This window comes from Rhinoraja longicauda, chromosome 30, assembly GCF_053455715.1.
Source record: "Rhinoraja longicauda isolate Sanriku21f chromosome 30, sRhiLon1.1, whole genome shotgun sequence".
NCBI classification, from domain to species: Eukaryota; Metazoa; Chordata; class Chondrichthyes; order Rajiformes; family Arhynchobatidae; genus Rhinoraja; species Rhinoraja longicauda.
Window position 1 is genome coordinate 10,835,658 of NC_135982.1, and position 20,605 is coordinate 10,856,262.

Genomic DNA, 20,605 nt, shown 5'->3' on the forward strand with positions numbered 1-20,605 from the left:
GCATCTACAGCTCCTTCCTACACAATGTAAAGAAGGTGTATGGTACGCTTGCCTTCATTGTCCTGGGAAACGTCAACACAGAATGCTGGAGTAACTCAGCGGGACAGGTAGCATCTCTGGGGAGAACAGGGTGATGTTTCGGGTCGAGACCCTTCTTCAGACTGAGCAGCACTGGGCATTGAGTTAGGAAGTCACGTTGCAGTTTTATAAAAATTTAGTTAGGCGACATATGGAGTTTTGTGTACAGTTCCAGTTCCAGTTGCCCCATTACAGGAAGGCTGTGGAGGCCTGTTAATTGAGGGTGATCACCAACTATGCTCATTCTGTAATGAGGCTGCTTGCTCAGCTCCAAATTAACAGTGCTGCTCGATGTCTGCAGGACACTGTTCCTTCCTCAGTCACTTTTGAATCGTCAGTGTCATTTATTAATCGGGGCAATTTGACATGAGCACCTCATATTTCCCTTGGGCAGCTTACAACCCAACGGTATGAATATTGATTTCTCTCATTTCAAGTAACCCTTGCATTCCCTCTCTCTCCGCCCCTCCCCCACTCGTGTCATCCTACTAGTATGTTCTGCTTAGTTTGTATCCACTCGTTATCACCTCTTCCACAGCCAACAATGAACCATTGTGGGCTCTGCCTTTCTTGATCATCGTTGCTGCCTTTGATTTGTTCTATTCATACCTTCCATTCGTTTGTTTCTTGTACGTTTTCATACCTCTAGTTTCCCTCGCCTCTAACTCTCAGTCTGAAAATGGATCATGACCCAAAACGTCATCTATTCCTTTTCTCCAGAGATGCTGCCTGTCCCACTGAGTTATTCCAGCATTTTGTGTTTATCTTTGGTGTAAACCACCATCGGCACTTCCTTGCTACACAGACTATGCTAATTCCTGGGCTAAGAGGATTACCTTATTAAGAGTAGCTGAAATTGCTCTGTATATTTTTTAAGCGTATAAGATACTGAGGGGGCTTAAGATGTCAAGATGGTCCGCAAACTGGAATATCTCAAAGGAGAGGTCGCAGTATAAAGGTGAGGAGCCTTCTAAAATGGAGATGTGTAGGAACTTCTTCTTGCAGAGGTGGTGAATCTCTGGAATTCTCTACCCTGGAGGTTTGTGGAGGGTAGATCACTGATGGTTATGAAATAGAACAGTACAGCACAGGAACAGGCCCTTTGTGTCCACAAAACATGACACCTCCATTCCCTGCATATCCATGTGCCTATTTGAAAACCTGTTAAACACCACTATAATATCTGCTTGCACCACTACCCCTGGTAACATGTTCCAGGCACCCAGCATTCTGTGTGTGTGTGTGTGTGTGTGTGTGTTTGTGTACATGTGTGTGTGTGTTTGTGTCCATGTGTGTGTGTCCATGTGTGTGTGTCCATGTGTGTGTGTCCATGTGTATGTGTGTCAATGTGTGTGTCAATGCCTGTGTGAGTCTATCCATGTGTATGTGTCTATGTGTGTTTGTGTCTGCGTGTGTCTATGTGTGTGTGTCTGTGTGTGTGTGTCTGTGTGTGTGTCTGTGTGTGTGTGTGTGTGTGTTGGAGACAGAGTGTGTGTGCATGTGAGTGTGTGCGTGTGTGTGTGTGTGAATGCCTGCATGTGTGTGCGTGCGTCCACATTGCACACTCAGCAGAAGGAACACAAGGTATGACAGTCAACTGTAATCAGAGCACGACTGAGGTGAGAAACGCCTCTTGCCAATGTTTCCCAATAAGATGTTCTCACTTGTTTATATGCTTACCCTGTGCTGTGACCACTTGTAAGCTTGGGTACTGCCAGACAGCAGTGAAACATCGTGGTCACATCGAATGCCAACCCCCACATGCATCCACTCTCTGGAGAGGGTTTCAACTCTACTCAAACCTTCCACTCCGACTTGTATCGCTTGATCAGCGGGTCAGTTCAGTGTCTGCTTTGTGCCTGACAGAACGAGATTATTAGAAAACGCCTCAAAAAGGACATTGGGCACCACTCTGTCATCATGCTGAACTTCTGCCCTGACTTGAAGACGGCCCACCCAGACCTCAGAATGGCTCAGGGAGAGTTCATTTTCCTCATCGACCGCAGCGGGAGCATGAGTGGGACGAACATTAATCGAGTCAAGGTAACTTTGCAGTTTGCAAAAGTTACGTTTCTTATTAATACGTTTTTTTTATTGTCACATGTACAGGGACACAGTAACATGCTTTTTCTCCATGCTGTTCGGTCACACCATACTACACATGAGTACTACTGATCCTTTTCTGGAACAGCAAGCAGAGAGTCCCCATGTTCCGGAACCATCTTGCAAATTCCAAATCTCTGAAATGTCTGATTTTGGCCCAAAAAGATAGCAACTTCTTATATTCTCACTTTAGGCCTGGTGTCCTAATTGCCCCATGCAAATTACTTACCCTGAAATGCATATGCAATTGATTTTTGGTAGCCCCAGTTGATTCTACGTGGATCAACCACCACAGCCAGTGAGTTCAAGATCATAACTATGTTCTGTGAGTAGAAGTGTTTCTAATTCTTTCCTGGTAAATTTTCCCCTGCCCCTTTAAAGCATCCTCTATTGGAGATAGTCTACCTCTACCCTATCTAAGAGGTGCTTTTGTCCATTTCCATCGAATCTCCTTGCAACCTTTTCAGCTCCAACGAGAACAATCCCAGTTTCTCCATCAATACCCCGTGCCTGCCTTCTCCCCATATCCCTTGATTCCACTAGCCCCTAGAGCTCTATCTAACTCTCTCTTAAATCCATCCAGTGATTTGGCTTCCACTGTCCTCTGTGGCAGAGAATTCCACAAATTCACAACTCTGGGTGAAAAAGTTCCTTCTCACCTCAGTTTTAAATGGATAGATTCTTGATTAGTACAGGTGTCAGAGGTTATGGGGAGATGGCAGGAGAATGGGGTTAGGAGGGAGAGATAGATCAGCCATGATTGAATGTCAGAGTAGACTTGATGGGCCAAATGGCCTAATTCTACACCTATTCCTTTTGACTGTATGACCTTGCCCTTTCTCTGCTGCTGTATAGGAGGCCATGCTGGTTATCCTGAAGAGCCTGGTGCCCTCATGTCTATTTAATATAATTGGATTTGGCTCAACATTTCGGACCTTGTTCCCGGCCAGCAGGTCTTACAACGAGGTAAGTCATTACCTTCTTCAGCTTACACATTAATTCCACATCAAAAAGCAAGCAGCGAGCGGCTGCTCGTTGTTTGGAACCGGCTTATCCTTAAACATTCATTAAAAAAATCTAATTGAATATCAACTCTAATAGCAACTTGAAAAGTAATTAGAATTAATGGGAACCAGGTCATTTTATCTGATGTTTCTCATATCCTTTTCCTGACTCCCTCTTCTCCCCATCATATGCAATTTCTTTTTGCTATTTCATCAAGATACAAATATCCTTCTGAGACTTTTGCAACTCAAAATCCCTGATCATCTAATGAATTGGATTGTCATCTCTGGAGAGTCGGAGGTTGAGAGGAGACCTGATTATACAAAATTATGTTAAAAAATTATGAAATTATGCGTACAAAATTATGAAAGGCATGGATAGAGTAGACATCAGAGGCAATTTCCCAGGGTGGAATGGTCAAGTGCTCGAGAGCATAGCTTTACGGTGAGAGGGACAAAGTTTAAAGTAGATGCGTGGGGAAGGTTTTTTACACAGTGAGTAGTGGGTGCTTGGAACACACGACTGTTGTACTTCGTGGTCCGGTATCTGTTGTACCTTTGTTATGACCCTGGACAGACCACAAGTACACGTGTGTAAAAGGTTATAATGCTGGAGCTTAACTCCAGGCTGTTTATTCCGTGGCCACCTGGAACCAGAGTGGCCACCTAACCACCTCATTCCCTTATATAGACATTGCTACACAGGCAAACAAAGTAGTCCTTGTGATACAACAAAGTAGTACCTGCAATCAGGGCCGTCTTAACGCATGGGCCTGATGGGCACTTGCCCGGGGGCCCACGAGCATAGGGGCCCCATGCTGATCTGTGTATGTTAAGTGACTTGCAATAAATAAATACTACTTTAAAAATGTAGGTTCAATAAGTGCTTTTATCGCAACATTTTCGGTCACTAAGTGCTTCTCACAGCGATCTGTAAGTGCTTTTCGCAACAATGTAGCACCCTAAGTCCATCGCTAAGTGCTTTTCGGTAAGTGCTTTTCGCCGGCACGACAGGGGGGGGGGGGCTGGTAGGGAAAGGGGGGTGGGGGAGAGTAACGGTAGGGGCCCCTGTACACTGCTTTGCCCGGGGGCCCATAATGCTGTAAAAACGGCCCTGCCTGCAATATCACAACAACGACTAGGAGTGATGGAGGCAGATATGATTGTGGTCCTTAAGAGGCTTTCCGATAGGAACATGGTTATTCAGGGAATGGAAGGATGCTGATCACATAGCATGCAGAGGAGATTAGTTTAACAATATGTGACACAGACATTGTGGGTCAAAGGTAGACACAAAATGCCAGAGTAACTCAGCGGGACAGGCAGCATCTCTGGAGAGAAGGAATGGTTTCAGGCCGAGACCCTTCTTCAGACCTACTGTTTCTCTGTTCTATGAATTCCTTCCTTTGATCAAATAGATCACCTCTCTCAGTCCATCCTCCCTTCTCCACTCTACAAGCTAAGCGTCCAATGCTTTTCCTCATCTTCTACCTTTTGTTGACATTGTGTTCTGCACAACCTAATTTTCTGGCTGTTTGGTGGACCGACCGAGAGAAAAATTGGAAGATAATATTTCAACCAGAAGATTAAAAAAATATGAATGTGCAGCTTCATCATCTTGATAATCAGAACGTGGAACAGTCCAGCACAGGAATGGGCTCTTTGATTGGTACTTTCAGAAACTTTAAAGATACAATGTGGAAGTAAGCCCTTCAGCCCATCGAGTCCGTGCCGACCAGCGATCACCCCGTACACAAGCACTATCCTACGCACTAGCGACAATTTTCAATTTTTACCTAAACCAATTAACCTACAAACCTGTACCTGTATTTGGAGTGTGGGAGCAAACCGGCGCACCCGGAGAAAACCCACACGGTCACAGGGAGCGGGTACACACTCTGTACGGACACCATCCGTAGTCAGGATCAAACCCGGGTCTCTGGTGCTGTGCAACGCCTCGCCAATGTGCCGCCCTGGTCTTCAAAATGGCGGCGGCAGTGGACGGAGAATAACATCAGTGTGAATGAGCGGGCTGGGGGCTCGCCTCCCACACCCTCGGAGGCGTTCTGGGGCCGACTGCGGGAGGCGCCCTGGGGTACGGAGACTGAGAGGGGACTGCGGGTGACGAGGGCCGAGGTGTCAGGGGAGTGGGCCGCTGGAGGCCCCAGAGCAGCTGCCGGGAGATCGTGTGGATTGGCAACCGCTGAAGGCCCCACAGAGGTCGGACGGGCGGACGGATGGGAGGCAGCCTGCAGACACTGGGAACGTCGCCAGGCCAGGCTGACCCCTGCAACTCCGGCCCAGTGCCATCGCCAGGACAACGGGTCTTTAAGGCCCAGATATGACTCTACATTTTTAAGAAGGAGTTAAAGGGAGTCGAGGTAAATGAGCCATTAGGAGGCAGTGACCACAATATGATAAGTTTTACTCTACAAATTGAGAGGGAGAAGGGAAAATCGGAGGTGTCAGTATTACACTATAGCAAAGGGGATTACAGAGGCATGAGGCAGGAGCTGGCCAAAATTGACTGGAAGGAGGCCCTAGCAGGGAAGACTGTGGAACAGCAATGGCAGGTATTCCTGGGAATAATGCAGAAGTTGCAGGATCAATTTATCCCAAAGAGGAGGAAAGATTCTAAGGGGAGTAAGAGGCACCCGTGGCTGACAAGGGAAGTCAAGGACAGCATAAAAATAAAAGGGAAGAAGTATAACATAGCAAAGCAGATTGGGAAGCCAGAGGATTGGGACTCTTTTAAAGAGCAACAGAAGATAACTAAAAAGGCAATACAGGGAGAAAAGATGAGGTACGAGGGTAAACTAGCCAATAATATAAAGGAGGAAAGTAAAAGCTTTTTTAGGTATGTAAAGAGGAAAAAAATAGTCAAGGAAAATGTGGGTCCCTTGAAGACAGAAGCAGGGGAATCTATTATGGGGAACAAGGAAATGGCAGATGAGTTGAACCGGTACTTTGGATCTGTCTTCACTAAGGAGGATACAAACAATCTCCCAGATGTTCTAGTGGCCAGAGATCCTAGGGTGACAGAGGAACTGGAGGAAATCCACATTAGGCAGGAAAAAGTTTTGGGTAGACTGATGGGACTCGAGGCTGATAAATCCCCAGGGCCTGATGGTCTGCATCCCAGGGTGCTTAAGGAGGTGGCTCTAGAAATTGTGGACGCATTAGTGATTATTTTCCAATGTTCTATAGATTCCGGGTCAGTTCCTGTGGATTGGAGGGTAGCTAATGTTATCCCACTTTTCAAAAAAGGAGGGAGAGAGAAAACGGGAAATTATAGACCAGTTAGTCTGATATCAGTGGTGGGGAAGATGCTGGAGTCAATTATAAAAGATGAAATTGCGGAGCATTTGGATAGCAGTAACAGGATCGTTCCGAGTCAGCATGGATTTACGAAGGAGAAATCACGCTTGACTAATCTACTGGAATTTTTTGAGGATGTAACTAGGAAAATTGACAGGGGAGAGCCGGTAGATGTGGTGTACCTCGACTTTCAGAAAACCTTCGACAAGGTCCCACATAGGAGATTGGTGGGCAAAATTAGAGCACATGGTATTGGAGGTAGGGTACTGACATGGATAGAAAGTTGGTTGACAGGCAGAAAGCAAAGAGTGGGGATAAATGGGTCCCTTTCAGAATGGCAGGCAGTGACTAGTGGGGTACCGCAAGGCTCGGTGTTGGGACCGCAGCTATTTACAATATACATCAATGACTTGGATGAAGGGATTAAAAGCACCATTAGCAAATTTGCAGATGATACAAAGCTGGGTGGCATTGTGAACTGTGAGGAAGATGCTATGAGGTTGCAGGGTGACTTGGACAGGTTGTGTGAGTGGGTGGATGCTTGGCAGATGCAGTTTAATGTGGATAAGTGTGAGGTTATCCACTTTGGTGGTAAGAATAGGAAGGCAGATTATTATCTGAATGGTGTCAAGTTAGGAAAAGGGGAAGTACAACGTGATCTGGGTGTCCTAGTGCATCAGTCACTGAAAGGAAGCAAGCAGGTACAGCAGGCAGTGAAGAAAACCAATGGAATGTTGGCCTTCATAACAAGAGGAGTTCAGTATAGGAGCAAAGAGGTCCTTCTGCAGTTGTACAGGGCCCTAGTGAGACCGCACCTGGAGTACTGTGTGCAGTTTTGGTCTCCAAATTTGAGGAAGGATATTCTTGCTATTGAGGGCGTGCAGCGTAGGTTTACTAGGTTAATTCCCGGAATGGCGGGACTGTCATATGTTGAAAGACTGGAGCGACTAGGCTTGTATACACTGGAATTTAGAAGGATGAGAGGGGATCTTATCGAAACGTATAAGATTATTATGGGGTTGGACACATTAGAGGCAGGAAACATGTTCCCAATGTTGGGGGAGTCCAGAACCAGGGGCCACAGTTTAAGAATAAGGGGTAGGCCATTTAGAACAAAGATGAGGAAAAACTTTTTCAGTCAGAGAGTTGTGAATCTGTGGAATTCTCTGCCTCAGAGGGCAGTGGAGGCCAATTCTCTGAATACATTCAAGAGAGAGCTAGGTAAAGCTCTTAAGGATAGCGGAGTCAGGGGGTATGGGGAGAAAGCAGGAACGGGGTACTGATTGAGAATGATCAGCCATGATCACATTGAATGGCGTTGCTGGCTCAAAGGGCCGAATGGCCTACTCCTGCACCTATTGTCTATTGTCTAAAATGGCGACAGAAACATGGCAACTCTTGTGTACTACCTCAGGGTAATCTACTATTCTTACACTGTTTGGTCCTATGTATAGAAAGATTTTAATGAATTGTATGCAAAAAAGGAATTTCACTACACCAAGTTACACGTGACCATAAATTACCATTGATCACATCTGCTTCCACCCACCACCCCTGGCAATGCATTCCAAGCATCCACCACTCTCTGTGTAAAAAGACTTGCCCCATACATCTCTTTTAAACCTCTCACCTTAAAGCTATACCCAGTAGTCTTTGACATTTTCACCCTTAGAAAAAAGTCGATCTACCGTATCTCATAATTTTACATACTACTATCAGGTCTCCCCTCAATCTCCGACGCTCCGGAGAAAACAATCCAAGTTTGCCCAACCTCTCCATGTAGCTGATACCCTCTAATCCTGGCAGGATTCTGCTAAACCTCTCCAAAGCCTCCACATTCTCCCTGACCACAAACATCTACTTTGAAGAAGTTCACCTCCTCTCTCCGACGAGAATTCTGCTCTCGCTGCTCCCCCTCAGTACCCCTTTGATCTCTCATTTTCACACCTGACCCTTCCATATCTTTATGTCTCCCTCCCCCCTGACTCTGTCTGAAGAAGGGTCTCGACCCGAAACGTCACCCATTCCTTCTACCCAGAGACGCTGCCTGTCCCACTGGGTTACTCCGGCAATTTGTGTCTATCTCCGAATTAAACCCTACCCTGGTTCCGTATTGTCTGTTTGGGAAGGAGATTTGTCATGCTTACCCTGTCTGGCCCATCGAATGATCTAGAACCACTAATGTGGTTGACGCAGAATGATACAAGGGAACTCTGTTCAGTCGGGACTGGTTAATAACAGTTGGCTTTCTTAATGTCGTCCACATCCTCTCAATGAATAATTAGAAAATTCCAAGTGGTTGATGTACATGAAAGCTTCGACTTACATTTTCCATTGGCTTACTACTGAGCAAGCTCCAGATCCTAAATGAGGGTCTTGCGTGATCCAAGGCCATCACGTTGGCAGGTCAGGACATAGTCTCACTCACAAAGCTGTCACCACTGGCAAAGCCACTCGATGCTGCCAAAGCTGTCAACGATGTGGAATGTTTCTGGACGTCCCTGCTGCGTGGTTGTGGTGGAGACTAAGAAATAAGCAGAACGTTAACCAGCTCAAAGGTAATTCTGCAAAAAAAGATAAATAGCTGCAATACATCACACTGCTTTAAACAGAAGCAATTAAAGATATTGGTATTGGTTTGTTATTGTCCTGTGTATCAGTGAAAAACTTTGTTTGCGGGCTATCCGATCAAACCATGCTATGCATGAGTACAATGAAGTCATACATATAACAGAACTTGGAAAGAGAAAAATACCAGAGTAAAGAAAATAGTATTACAGGTTTACAGCATTACAGTTACAGAGAAAAAGTGCAAGCTCTGCAATGAAATAACTTGGAAGATCAGGACTACACCCCAACTAATGGGCAAATCATTCAGTGGTCTGTAAATAGAGGGGAAGAAACTGTTCCTGAGTCTGGTGGTATGTGCTTTTGAGCTGTTGTTGCTCCTGCATGACAGAAGGGAGAAGAGGAAAGGACTGGGATATAAATGGTCCTGGATTATGTTGCTACCTTCCCAAGGGAGTGCGAAGTGTGGATGGAGTCAGTGGGGGAGCGAAGTGTCTTGTGTGATGGACCGAGCGACATCCACAAGCAAAAGCAATGATTAATGGAGGAATTTAGTTGTTATTTTAATTGCAACATTTTAATGGTTCATTTCTGTCGTGTACAGTCATGATTGCACTAATACTTGTTTTAGTTTAGAGATTCAGCATGGAAACAGGTCCTTCAGCCCACTGAGTCCATGCTGACCGACAATCATCCAAACAGTAATTCTATCCACACACTAGGGACAATTTTCCAGACGTTATTTAAGCTACAAACCTGAACATCTTTGGAATGTGGAGGAAACTGGAGCACCCAGAGAAAACCCACATGGTCACAGGGACAACGTACAACTCCATAAATATAGCACCCACAGTCAGAATCGAACCCGGGTCTCTAGTGCTGGGTGAATGGCACAAAATGCTGGAGTAACTCAGCGGGACAGGCAGCATTTTTGGAGAGAAGGAATGGGTGACATTTCAGGCTGAGACCCTTCTTCAGACTGAGAGTCAGGGGAGGGGGAGTCTACAGATATGCACGGGTAAGGTGCGAAAATGACTGATCAAAGCCAAAGCTGTTACGGAAATGTAGAATGGTTCATTGTTAGCTGAGGGTAAGGTGACAACGCGGCATACTATCAGTAATATTTAATCGAAGATAGACATAAAAAGCTGGAGTAACTCAGCAGGTCAGATAGCATCTCTGGAGAAAAGGAATAGGTGACTTGCTATTGAGGGCGTGCAGCGTAGGTTTACTAGATTAATTCCCGGAATGGCGGGACTTTCATATGTTGAAAGACTGGAGCGACTAGGCTTGTATACACTGGAATTTAGAAGGATGAGAGGAGATCTTATCGAAACGTATAAGATTATTAAGGGGTTGGACACGTTAGAGGCAGGAAACATGTTCCCAATGTTGGGGGAGTCCAGAACAAGGGGCCACAGTTTAAGAATAAGGGGTAGGCCATTTAGAACTGAGATGAGGAAAAACTTTTTCAGTCAGAGAGTTGTGAATCTGTGGAATTCTCTGTCTCAGAAGGCAGTGGATGCCAATTCTCTGAATGCATTCAAGAGAGAGCTGGATAGAGCTCTTAAGGATAGCGGAGTCAGGGGGTATGGGGAAAGGCAGGAATGGGGTACTGATTGAGAATGATCAGCCATGATCACATTGAATGGCGGTGCTGGCTCGAAGGGCCGAATGGGCTACTCCTGCACCTATTGTCTATTGTCTATTGTATATTGTGATGTTTCGGGCCCAGTCAGAGAACTAGGACGGGGGAGGGATGGAGAGAGAGGGAAAGCAAGGGTTACTTGAAGTTAGAGAAATCAATATTCATACCACTGGGTTTTAAGCTGCCCAAGCAAAATATGAGGTGCTGTTCCTCCAATTTACGTTGGGCCGCAGACTGACATGGAGGAGCAGAAAGGACAGAAAGGTCAGTGTGGGAATGGGAGGCGGAGAACATGGATAGGTGACATTGCGGGTCTGAAGAAGGGTTTAGACCTGAAACGTCACCTGTCAATGTTCTGCAGAGATGCTGCCTGACCTGCTGAGTTCCTCCGGCACTCTGTGTTCTTTTGTGACTTGTCATCTGAATGAGCCTCATCATTTATCCTTACTCGCCCTCCCAGCTGCCTGGCTGAAAGCTAATGATATTCGTTCCCACGTTCTGACCACAGGAAGCAAGCAGAATACTGCTTATGCTAACCATCCCACCCACACATCTCCAGATCAAAGCCCTTCTCCAACGCAGAGTCCAATTAGGCATCATTACTGCTGCACGGTAGCTTTCGTCCAACAGTAGATGCATTGATTTGCCTTGATGTTGCTTTTACTTTGTAGCTATGGAAATGTTGATACAAATGTGATTGGCCCAGTTATCTGAGAAGAAGTAAGCTAAAGTTGCAAATTCCAGAATTCTTATTTGAAAATTCTCTTTCCCTCGTTGGTGGTAGGAAGCGTCTCTTCAAAGCAGAGATTGATCGGTTTCTTGATTAGTATGGGCATCAAAAGTTAAGGGGAGAAGGCAAGAGAATGTGGTTGAGAGATCGAATGGCAGAGTAGACTCAATGGGCTACTTCTGCTCCTATGTCTTATGGTTTTGTGGTAGTGGGGGGAAGGAGGTTAATCAGATTGGATGTCTGTGACCAGAGGTGTACTGGAGCAACCTCGGCACGGCACAGCGGTAGAGTTGCTGCCTTACAGCGAATGCAGCGCCGGAGACTCAGGTTCGATCCTGACCACGGGCGCCGTCTGTACGGAGTTTGTACGTTCTCCCAGTGACCTGCGTGGGTTTTCTCCGAGATCTTCGGTTTCCTCCCACACTCCAAAGACGTACAGGTTTGTAGGTTAACTGGCTGGGTTAATTTTTAAAAAATGTTTTTAAAAAATTGTCCCTAGTGTGTGTAGGATAGTGCGGGGATCGTTGGGCGGCACGGACCCGGTGGGCCGAAGGGCCTGTTTCCGCGCTGTATCTCTAAATCTAAATTTTTTTTTTAAATCTAAAAAACCTGTCTGTGTTGAGACACCCATTTGAGATACATATTACTGACTTGGATGTGAATGTAGGGTTAGTAAGTTTGCAGGTGACATGAAAGTTGGTGGTTTTGAGGATTGTGAGAAAGGTTGCCCAAGGCTACAGCAGAATATAGATCGGAGGGAAAACTGGGCAGAGAGTTGGCAGATGGAATTTAATCCCGACAAGTGCGAGGTGGAGCAATCTGAGGTCAAGGAGGGGTAGGACGCATGCAGTGAGTGGCAGGACGTGCCAAGGAATGTTGATGAACTTTGGTGTTCAAGTCCATAGTTCCAGAGAGTCACGAGTGTTTAATTGTCATATGTGCCCATGATGGAACAATGAAATTCTTACTTGCAGCAGTTTAACAGGCCCAGCAACACAGTACACACAGATAACTATAATAACCAAAAGTCAATAAAATAATACTAGTGCAAAAAAAGCCCAAAGTTCCTTATTGCAACCAACGCGTCAGTCCATGGTAGTTCACAGTTGGGGTTAGTGTTGTGCAGTGTTCAGGAGTCTGATGGCCGTTGGGAAGTAGCTACTCTTGAACCTGGTGGTTTGGTTTTTCAGGCTTCCTGTACCTTGCTGTGGCACCATGGCTAGATAGGGTGGTGAAGAAGGTACAGTACGTGGCATTTCTCTGACTCTGTGAATCCCTGCAGGAGACACTGACAGCGGCCTGCGACTACATAAGGAGACTCAGGGCTGACATGGGATCAACAAACATGCTGTCACCGCTGGGATGGATCTTCCGACAGCCAGTTCACCGCGGGCACCCCCGCCTGCTCTTTCTCCTGACCGACGGCACTGTTAGCAACGCGGGGAAAGTGATCGACCTCGTACGCTGCCATGTGCAAACCAGCAGGTACCTCGGGCTTGAGCTAAAAATATACTTCCCTGTGAGAATGTATCTCGATTTTTAATCCATTGAGACTGCTAGCGGGTAATGTTTATCATGCCATTCATCCAGCAAAATCAGCGTGAAAGTTCAAGTTCAAGTTCATTGTCAAATGCACTAGGTATAGGTACAAAGGGTAATCTTGCTTGCAGCAACATCCCGGGCATGTGGCAAACTAAACAATTGCCTTCATTGCAAGGGGGGGTGGGGGGGTGGAGTGTTGCTTCAACGCGAATTAAATTCAACTGAAAGATACAGCATAGAAAAACAGGCCCTTCAGCACCGAAGATAAGATAGACACAAAATGCTGGAGCAACTTAACGGGACAGGCAGCATCTCTGGAGAGAAGGAATGGGCGATGTTTCGGGTCGAGACCCTTCTTCAGACTCTGTTCTTCAGAAGGGTCTCGACCCAAAACGGAATGTCTCCAGCTTATTGTGTCCATCTTCAGTTTAAACCAGCATCTGCAATTCCTTCCTCCACCTTCAGCACACCGGGTCCAAGCCAACCATCCATCACCCGTTCACACTAGTTCTAAGTTATCCCACTCGCGCAACTATTCCCTACGCATTAGGGGCATTTTCAAGAGAACGGGTTAAGGGGATAGTGGGTCACTCATTTAAGGTGAAGATGGTTGTTACCCTGTTGCAGGAAGGATGTGGAGGCTTTGGAGAGGGCACAGAAGAGTTTTATCAGAATGCAGCCTGGATTAGAGAGTATTAGCTGTGAGGAGAGGTTGGACAAGTTTGGATTGTTTTCTGTGGAGTGTCAAAGGCTAACGGGAGACCTGGTAGAAGCATATAAAGATTGCGAGAGGATTAGATGTGGGATAGACAGTCTGATCTTTTCTCCAGGGTGAAGGTGTCAAAGAGGCGTAGGGGGCAAAGCTGCGAGGGGTTGTGGTGGAAGCTGACACAATAGTGCCGTTTAAGAGACTTTTAGATAGGCGCATAGATATGCAGGGAATGGAGGGACATGGATCGAGTGCAGGCAGAGGAGATTCGTTCAACTTGGTATCATGGTCGGCACGGGCGTTGTGGGCTAAAGGGCCTGTGTCCGTGCCGTATTGCTTCACGTCCTATGATTGGGAAATATTTTTCTCTCAGAAAGTTGTGAATCTATGGAATCCTCTGTCCAAAGAGCAGAAGATGGTGTGGAGGGCGAGACAAACAGGTTGTAGGCCTGCAGAGGAGTGGGCAATTACAGAGAAGGGCCAGGATAGTGGCACTGAAGGCCTGATCAGGGCAGCTCTGACTTGGTTCACTAGGAGAATGGGCGGGAGGTGCCGGATGGCCCACGCATGCTTTCCTAATGCTCAATTGGAGATTTCTGGGTTATCCACATTTCTAGGTTCCTTGGGCACTGAACACACCATTATTTTTAAGGATGTCTTCAGGAAATGCTGCATGTGAACCAAACTATCCTTCATTGGTCAAGTCAAGTCAAGTCAATTTTATTTGTATAGCACATTTAAAAACAACCCACGTTGACCAAAGTGCTGTACATCTGATCAGGTTCCAATGGGAAAAAAAATGAAACATACAGTAGCATGCAAACAGTTCACAGCGCCTCCTCAATGAGCCTCAAACGCTAGGGAGTAGAAATAGGTTTTGAGCCTGGACTTAAAGGAGTCGATGGATGGGGCAGTTCTGATGGGGAGAGGGATGCTGTTCCACAGTCTAGGAGCTGCAACCGCAAAAGCGCGGTCACCCCTGAGCTTAAGCCTAGACCGCGGGATAGTGAGTAGCCCCAAGTCGGCCGACCTGAGGGACCTGGAGTTAGAGAGGGGGGTTAGAAGATTTTTGATGTGGGGGGGGAATGTCCATTTAGGGCTTTATACGTGACACAAACTTTATTGGTGACACAAGGAACTGCAGATGTTGGGATCTTGAGCAAAGCACAAAGTGCTGGAGGTCAGCTAGCATCCGTGGAGGGAATGGGCAGCCGACCTTTCAGGTCGGGCCCCTTCTTTAGATTCAATAGATGACTTTACAGATCGGGACCCTTCTTCAGGCTCATTAGAAGCCGTCTGTCTGTTACCACCACAGACGCTGCCTGATCTGCCGAGTTCCTCCAGCACTTTGGGTTTTGCTCAAGATTCCATTGGTGTTCCTCACCTTTCAAGGGCATTTCCATTATCTTTCCGTCATCCTTTAAATTAAACAACAAACTTTAGAATCAGAAGTTGTGATGTTTATCAGCAAGTCCAGAATGTAGTCAGAACATAAGAAAAGATAGACACAGAATGCTGGAGTAACTCAGCGGGTCAGGCAGTATCTCTGGAGACAAGGAATAGAGTATAGTCATAGACTCAGAGAATGATACAGTGTGGAAACAGGCCCTTCGGCCCAACTTGCCCACACCGGCCAACAATATCCCAGCTACACAAGTCCCACTTGCCTGCGCTTGGTCCATATCCCTCCAAACCTGTCCTATCCATGTACCTGTCTTAACTGTTTCTTAAACGATGGGATGTTCCCAGCCTGGTGACGTTTCGGGTCGAGACCATTCTTCAAACTCCACAGAGGAGAAGCAGTGAGAGAGGGTGTCAGAGAGAGGAGGTGAACTTCGTCAAACTAGGCGTACCTTGATGAGATTTTGCAGTGGAGCAAAGAAAATGTGTAGGGAGGAACTGCAGATGCTGGTTTACACCAAAGACAGCCACAGAATGCTGGAGTAACTCAGTGGGTCAGGCAGCATCTCTGGAGAAAAGCAATAGGTAATTAACCTGCACACACAACACACACACACACACACGTACACACACGCACATATATTTATATACCTTATATATATATGCCTTATATATATATATATATACCTTATACATATGTCATCTATTGATATGTAGGAAAAATAACTGCAGATGCTGGTACAAAGCGAAGGTATCACAAAATGCTGGAGTAACTCAGCGGGTCAGGCAGCATCTCTGGAGAGAAGGAATGGGTGACGTTTCGGGTCGAGGCCCTTCTTCAGACTGATCTACCGATTATTTATTGATATGTTCTAATATGTTAATATTAGAACACAATTTAATTGCAGTATCATTGTGTCTTGAGTCATTCTACCTGAAGCCCATTTTTATTTTTTCTCATTCTGATTTTCCCCATCCCTTTGTCTGGATCATTTTTTCCAACAAAGCACAAGAATGTGCACAAAACCTAGTCTTAATTCCCATCAAGATTACTTTCCCTCAATGGACTGAGCTCTAATTTTCTTCTTTTTAGCCAGTTTCGATGACAGAACGACGTCAGGTGTTTTAGAATGAACATGTTCTGTAAGAGTCAGCTATAATGCAGACGGCAAAACTGCTGCCTCATATTTTTTTCAGTGGCTATGTAATGTACAGAACGGGAGAGTCAGCATCTCGCAGAGAGAACAGCTAGCTCCCAGCATCAGCCCTGGCCAAAACTGAAACAGGGGACCTGTTTTTGTGCTGTTTGATTCTATGACTCTGTGAGATCTGAGGAAAGCAGCTGCATTTCTATAGCATCTGTCACATCCTCGGGACATTGTAAAAAAAAAACCTACACAGGCAATGTTGTGAAGACAATGTTGTCATGGTGAAAGTGGCACAATCGTTTGTATTCCAGATTGGAGAGCAGCGCGCACATCTGCAGAGTTGAGTCACACAGCGTGCAAACAGACCCAAGATTCCACGCCATCCATCAAGCATCCGTTTGCACCAATCCTGCACAAATCCAATTTCATTCTCTCCACATTACCATCCTCTCCACCCTCAGATTCTACCACTCACCATCTATAGTGGACAATTAACCCACCGACCCACACCTTTTTGCCGATGTTCATAAGTTATATGAGCAGAATTAGGCCGTTCGGCCCATCAGGTTTCCTCCACCATTCAATCATGGCTGATCTCAACACCATTCTCCTGCCTTCTCCCCATAACCCCTGACACAAATCAAGAATCTATCAATTTCCGCCTTAAAAATACCCTATGACTTGGCCTTCACAGCCATCTATGGCAATGAATTCCACAGATTCACCGTCCCCTGACTAAAGATATTCCTCCTCATCTCCTTTCTAAATGTACGTCCTTTTATTCTGAGGCTATGCCCTCTGGTCCTAGACTCTCCCACTAGTGGAAACATTCTCTCCACGTCTACTCTATCCAGGCATTTGCTATTCGGTAAGTTTCAATGAGGTCCCCCCTCATCCATCTAAATGATGAGGTAACCGTCCATCAGCTCACAAATATTGAGAAGCCCAGTAACGATTTGATAGGGTAAGGATAGAACATAGAACAAACAGTGCAGCACTGCAGCATAACGTTCGTGCTGAACATGACGGCAAGTTAAACTAATCTCATCTGCCAACACATGTCAACGTCCCTTCAGTCCCTGCGTATCCATATGCCTATCTAAAAGACTCTTAAATGCCACTATTGTAACTGCCGCCATCCTTGGCAGATTTCACAGGCACCCACTAATCTCTGAGTAAAACAAATGTCCCACATATCTCCTTTAAACATCAGCTCTCCGACCTTAAAGATATGCCTTCTTGTCTTTGACATTTCCATCCTCCGAAGAATGATTCTGACTGTCTACTCTATTTATGCCTCTCTTATTTTATATATTTCTATCAGATATCCCCTCAACCTGACGCTTTAGAGAAAACGATCCAGGTTTGAAGAAGGGTCTCGACCCGAAACGTCACCCATTCCTTCTCCCCAGAGAAGCTGCCTGTCCCACTGGGTTACTCCAGCTTTGTGTGTCTATCTTCGGTTTAAACCAGTATCTACAGTTCCTTCCTACACACCAAGTTTGTCAAATCTCTCCTTATAGCCATTATCTAATCTCTCCCGAATTTGGCATTCCAGTAAACCTCTTCAGTGCCCTCTCCAAAGCCTCCACATACTGGGCGGCACTGTGGCGCAGTGGTAGAGTTGCTGCCTTACAGTGCCAGAGACCCGGGTTCGAACCTGACAACGGGTGCTGTCTGTACGGAGTTTGTAAGTTCGCCCTGTGACCTGCGTGGGTTTTCTCCAGGGCCTCCGTTTTCCTCCTGCACTCCTAAGACGTACAGGTTTGTAGGTTAATTGGCTTGGTATAATTGTAAATTGTCCCTAGTGTGTGTGTAGGATAGTGATAGTGTGCTGGGATCGCTGGGCAGCACGGACTCGGTGGGCCGAAGGGCCTGTTTCTGTGAAGTATCTCTAAACTAAACTAAACCTAAACTAAACTAAACCACTGCCTGTGTAGGAAGGAACTGCAGATGCTGGTTCACATCGAAGATGGACCCAAAATGCTGGAGTAACTCAGCGGAACAGGCAGCATCTCTGGAGAGAGGGAATGTTAAACTACTGCCTGTAATGGGGCAAACAGAATTACACATATTTCTGCAAAGGTTTGAAGGTGTCTTGCCGGATCAGGTGTACAGCCCAGAATCACCACACGTGGTCCTCACTCACCTGCACTGACCGACACTGGTCGTGGAGGGGGATCGAACTGGCAACGATGCCTGAATTAGCGCCATTTAGCGGCCTTTTCCAGACTGAGAAAAGGCAGCTGACATTGATGGGGCTGGAATGTTCTCCCCTGTCAAAACTGTCAAGGAATCCAACAGTTTTCAAATGTCTCTGACACTCATAAAAGCCATTCAAATTGAAATAACTATTAAACGATTTTGGAGATTTTATTATTTTCTAACCATTTCTCAAGTTATAGAGTTATATAGAGCACAGAAAGAGCCTTTCGGCCCATTATGTCCTTGCTGACAATTTTATTTATCTGGGGGTCTAGATAGGTACAATGGTCGGTCTGGATAGGTGCAATGGTCACTATAGAGTCATAGAAAGATAGAAACGTAGAAAATAGGTGCAGGAGAAGGCTATTCGGCCCTTCGAGCCAGCACCGCCATTCAATATGATCATGGCTAATCATCCAGAATCAGTACCCCGTTCCTGCTTTCTCCCCATATCCCTTGATTCAATTAGCCCAAAGAGCCACATCCAACTCTCTCTTGAATACATCCAGTGAATCGGCCTCCACTGCCTTCTGTGGCAGAGAATTCCACAGATTCGCAACTCTCTGGGTGAAAATGTTTTTCCTCATCTCAGTCCTAAATGGCCAACCCCTTATTCTTAAACTGTGAGCCCTGGTTCTGGACTCCCCCAACATCGGGAACATTTTTCCTGCATCTAGCCTGTCCAATCCCTTAATAATTTTATATGTTTGTATAAGATCCCCTCTCATCCTTCTAAATTCCAGTGAATACAAGCATAAATCGATCCATCCTTTCAACATATGTCATAAAGTCATATCGCACAGGAACAGGCCCTTTTACAATTTGTGCAAATAGTCCAATTTGTGGCCTATCCATTCATGTGCCTGTTCAAATGTCTTTTTAAAAATGTTATTTTACCTGCCTCAATCACTTTCTCTGGCAGCAATTTTCATTTACCCACCAACCTCTGTGTGAAAGGTTGCTCCTCAGGTTCCGATTAAGTATTTCTCCTCTCACCTTAAATCAACGCCTTCTGGTTCTTGATCCCCAACCCTGGGAGAAAGACTGTGCATTCCCTCACAAGATCACCCCCTCTAAGATCACTCTTCAGCCTCCTGCACTCCATGGAATGAGGTGCTAGACTGCCCAATCTCTCCCGAAATCTCAGGCCGTAGCGTTACATAACCACCGTAGCATTACATTTGTGACACGCCAATTTTATCTCCTGATTCAACTTGCACCCTATGTCGAGGCTACTGTTTGGGGGCCTATAGATAACTCCCATTAGGGTCTTTTTACCCTTACAATTCCTCATTTCTATCCATACTGATTCAACATCTCCTGATTCTATGTCACCCCTTGCAAGGGAATGAATATCATTCCTTACCAGCAGAGCAACCCCACCCCCTCTGCCCACCTGTCTGTCTTTTCTATACGTTGTGTACCCCTGAATATTCAGTTCCCAGCCCTGGTCTTCTTGTAGCCATGTCTCAGTGATCCCTACAACATCATACTTGCCCATGACTAACTGAGCCTCAAGCTCATCCACTTTATTTTTTATACTACGCGCATTTAAGTACAACACTTTAACTTCTGTATTTACCTCCCCTCTCACATCGGTCACAAATGGCCCTTCCCTTAATCTCTTTTCCCCTCTAGAACTTCTGTTCCCATTCTTCCTAGAGTCTTCTGCAATATCTCCTGTATTCCCTTTAACCTCATCTTCATATTCACAATTTGTTAACTCCTCCCCCCCACTACTTAGTTTAAAGCCACAGGTGTCGCACTAGCAAATTCTCCAATTTCAGCAAATCTCCGATTTCAACATGCAGGTAGACTGGGAAAATCAGGTTGGAAATGGACCCCAGGAAAGAGAGTTTGTAGAGTGCCTTCGAGATGGATTCTTAGAACAGCTTGTACTGGAGCCTACCAGGGAGAAGGCAATTCTGGATTTAGTGTTGTGCAATGATCCTGATCTGATAAGGGGACTAGAGGTAAAAGAACCATTAGGAGGCAGTGATCACAACATGATAAGTTTTACTCTGCAAATGGAAAGGCAGAAGGGAAAATCGGAAGTGTCAGTATTACAGTATAGCAAAGGGGATTACAGAGGCATGAGGCAGGAGCTGGCCAAAATTGACTGGAAGGAGGCCCTAGCAGGGAAGACGGTAG

The 20,605-nt window shown here is 45.8% G+C and overlaps 1 protein-coding gene across 5 annotated transcripts in view; it reads left to right on the forward strand.

Moving 5' to 3' along the window:
- The window catches only part of vwa5b1 (von Willebrand factor A domain containing 5B1), a 158,079-nt gene that overhangs the window by 65,884 nt on the left and 71,590 nt on the right, over positions 1-20,605 (forward strand). For all 5 annotated transcript variants that reach the window (XM_078425176.1, XM_078425177.1, XM_078425179.1 and 2 more), the window contains exons 8-10: positions 1,945-2,121; positions 3,037-3,147; positions 12,732-12,934. In XM_078425176.1, coding sequence (XP_078281302.1) covers positions 1,945-2,121; positions 3,037-3,147; positions 12,732-12,934 — 491 coding nt within the window. The remainder of the gene's footprint in view (positions 1-1,944; positions 2,122-3,036; positions 3,148-12,731; positions 12,935-20,605) is intronic.